At 40.9% G+C, this 3,097-nt stretch overlaps 1 protein-coding gene across 3 annotated transcripts in view; it reads left to right on the forward strand.

Annotated features, from left to right (window-relative positions):
* Positions 1-3,097, forward strand: part of RASGEF1B (RasGEF domain family member 1B) — a 26,739-nt gene that overhangs the window by 11,602 nt on the left and 12,040 nt on the right. For all 3 annotated transcript variants that reach the window (XM_009277027.2, XM_009277026.2, XM_009277028.2), the window contains one exon: positions 1,602-1,697. In XM_009277027.2, coding sequence (XP_009275302.1) covers positions 1,602-1,697 — 96 coding nt within the window. The remainder of the gene's footprint in view (positions 1-1,601; positions 1,698-3,097) is intronic.

The following is a 3,097-nucleotide window of genomic DNA, read 5'->3' on the forward strand; positions in this document are numbered from 1 at the left end:
CTAAGAAATATTAAAAAAAAAAAAAAAAAAAAATGTAGGTAACCTCTTGAAAGGGAGATGTATTTGAGAGGGATGATGTGGATTGACCTAATGCAGTTCTGCCTTTGAAAATCAAGTTGAGCTGTAATGCGGCTGCCTTGCCCTTTCAGAGAAATTTGTCTTGAATGAATTGATTGCCAATTACCTTCAGGTAATAGAGACCTTTGTCAAAGATCATGTAGGTGCAGCAGTGTATGAGTTTGTGATTTACCCAACAGATTATTTACCAACAAGTTAATTATCCTGCTGTAAATGGCAATCAGTTAATTCAGGTTATTTACCAGTAAGATAAAGAAAATGTAATGTTTTGTACTTGACGCTGTCGCGGAGGCTCACATAATCAAATTAGGTAGGTGACAGATTCAAAAATAAACTTTATTTTAACCAAAATTGTTTAGCAGAAAACTAACTAGAAATGAGGTGTCAACACTCTGGCAACATCAGTAAACCACAGGTTCAGGATGGTGTACGAGGGATTAATACTGCACAGCTGGCTTTAGAAATGAGGATCCAAAATGTGCACAATCACTCACCTATCAGATGAGGGCTCTCAACCTCGAGGAGTTTCCTTGGGCAGCGTCCTGACCCAAAGGGAGAGTCCCTGACTGCAGACCTGCTGCTTGGAGGAGGACCAACTCAACTTGCCCTCCGGCGGGTCTCCATTTACACCCTAGTCGAGTCTGATCTGTGGTCAACTCTAATTGGCTGAGGGCCTTGACTTTCTTACCCCTTGCCCGAGGTGTACGTGACCATAATTACTGGCCCAAAGCATGTACATGACGGTCAGCACTCGCCACCTTAAAGGCACGAAAATAAGGACGCAGCAGTCTTAATGCCCCCAGTCTTTGTCAGGGCAGGTGCCCCTGCCACAGACGCACGCATGAAATGTTTATTAATATCATCAGGAGATTTGACTTGTGTTATGACAACAGATTAAAACTGGATGGCTGTAGCCACCTCACACTTCCTTCCCCACCCTTGGGTGGGAAATAGCCTTCCTTGTGTCAAGGGTGGCTGCTCAGGAAGTTGCCCTTAAGATTACAGCCCTATTTGCTGGTTAAGGATGTGCTTTGTGAGCCATGCATCATCCTAGTCATTGAGGTGCAGCAGTCAGTCTTGGAGCAATGAGGTGGGGGCACTAACAGCTTTAGGTGTCTGATCTTGCTTTGCCATTGCAACTGAATCAGCTCTGAGAAACCTGCATACTAGGAAGAGCAGAACATTAGTGCCAAGACCCATTGTTGTCCTAGTGTCATGATTTTGGCTTTTGAATTAAACCTGAGCTACCTTCTTTCTGGAGAGAGAAAGGTCTATGAAGCCTGCCTTTGCTTTCCTGCCCCTGACTTGTATTGGATCCCTTGTTGTGCTGAGTGAACATTTTTTAAAACAAGGTTCTCTTCTGATCAAATGAACAGATAAAGAAATACTGCAGTCCTCTAAAAGGCTGTATTTGTGGTGCTGTTCAGCAAACCTCTTGCTTTTTAAAATAGTTGCTCAAGTGAAAAAGAATTGTGTGTGGTGATGACACTGGCTCATTATTTACATTTTTTCATGCCTTGTAGCATCAGATGGACCCTTCTAGCAATTTTTATAATTACCGAACTGCTCTGCGTGGAGCCACTCAAAGGTCCTTGACAGCTCATAGCAACAGAGAGAAGGTATGTTTACAAATGACTTGGCAGTGGGCAAAAATGAAATGTGCTTGTTAAGTTGCATGGTAAGCTTTTGTCTTGGGATTCTGCTTATCAGCAACTCTACCCCTGGTGGGCTTTTAAAAAGAATAAAAAGCCTCAAAACTGAATCCCTCTTTACTGGGAATGTCTAAAGATTACCTGTAAGCTACCAAGAAAGTAAATGGAATATTTGAGGAAACCAGGTGGCTCAGTGAAAATGACTGTCTTAGGGCCGCCAGTTCAGTTTGGTGCTGACTCAAGGCTGCAAACATTAAGTGATTGCTTTGATTATTTAAATAAAATGAGTACATTGCCTCAGCTCATTTCTTTTTTGCCAGAGAACTTCATCTTGCAAACCAGTAATACAGATGGAAAGGCTAAGGACTGAAATGAGGTTGCTAGTAGTTTGTTCTTATAGCTGCTACTTGTGCTCAATTTTAAGTGGTTTATGGTTTAGGGTGGAAAAGCTTTAAAATTTACTCAGAAAAGGTATTCTAAAACTCAGATCTAGACAGACCTTCTGTCTAGATTCTGTGGAGTCCCCTTCCTCTGTACAGTCTTTGGATGAGCTTTAAATGTATTCTGGAGTTTTTTAGTGGAAATGGTGAGATGAATCAGGTGTTTGTGTAATGCAGTGGGTTAAAATCCGCCTCACAGATTCAAGAGTGGCTGTGAACTATGCATTAATAGAGGTGGCATCTTTCTTTGCTCTTTAAAATAAATTAGCTTTTGAGAAATAAACTGGATTTGGTCACACATTAATGCAGAATCTCAGTTGTAGTTCTTGTGGAAAGGAGCCAAATAGCTTCCTAGCTGCTCCCCACTTAGAAGCAGTTGCTCATCAACTGCTTATAATATTAGGACTTCATGCTGTGTTTAATAAACCTGATCTTGGTGCTCATAGAATAAACTATTAGGCAGAATGAAGCAATTCCATGTGCAGTCTTCTGGTCTATATTGTTGTTATACACATGTAAATAAAAACAGGGATTTTTTTCTGAGTCCTAAGGATCTGTTCACATATCATTCAAAGTACCAGAAGTTTAAATGTAAGACGCTTAGTTCTTTTCAGAGAAAAGTGAATTTTAAGACTTCAGGGAAAGAACTTAAAGATGTTGAAATGGTGCAGCGAAGTCTTCCATGGAAATAGCGATAAGTGATATTTGTTTTATCCCCAGTTGCAACAAGGATGTGCAGCTGTGAAAATTTTTGTAGGATGCAAATTAAAATGCAAACATTTTAAGAATATAAGAATGTTCCAGCATTCTCCAAAGAAAAATACTTTGATTTGTTCAGTTGGCAGGAAATGCCTCATTTTAGCCAGTGTCGTGGTTTAACCTCAGTCGGCAACTGAGCACCACACAGCCGCTCACTCACTCCCCCCA

This window comes from Aptenodytes forsteri, unplaced genomic scaffold (assembly GCF_000699145.1).
Source record: "Aptenodytes forsteri isolate BGI_AS27 unplaced genomic scaffold, ASM69914v1 Scaffold770, whole genome shotgun sequence".
Classification (NCBI taxonomy): Eukaryota; Metazoa; Chordata; class Aves; order Sphenisciformes; family Spheniscidae; genus Aptenodytes; species Aptenodytes forsteri.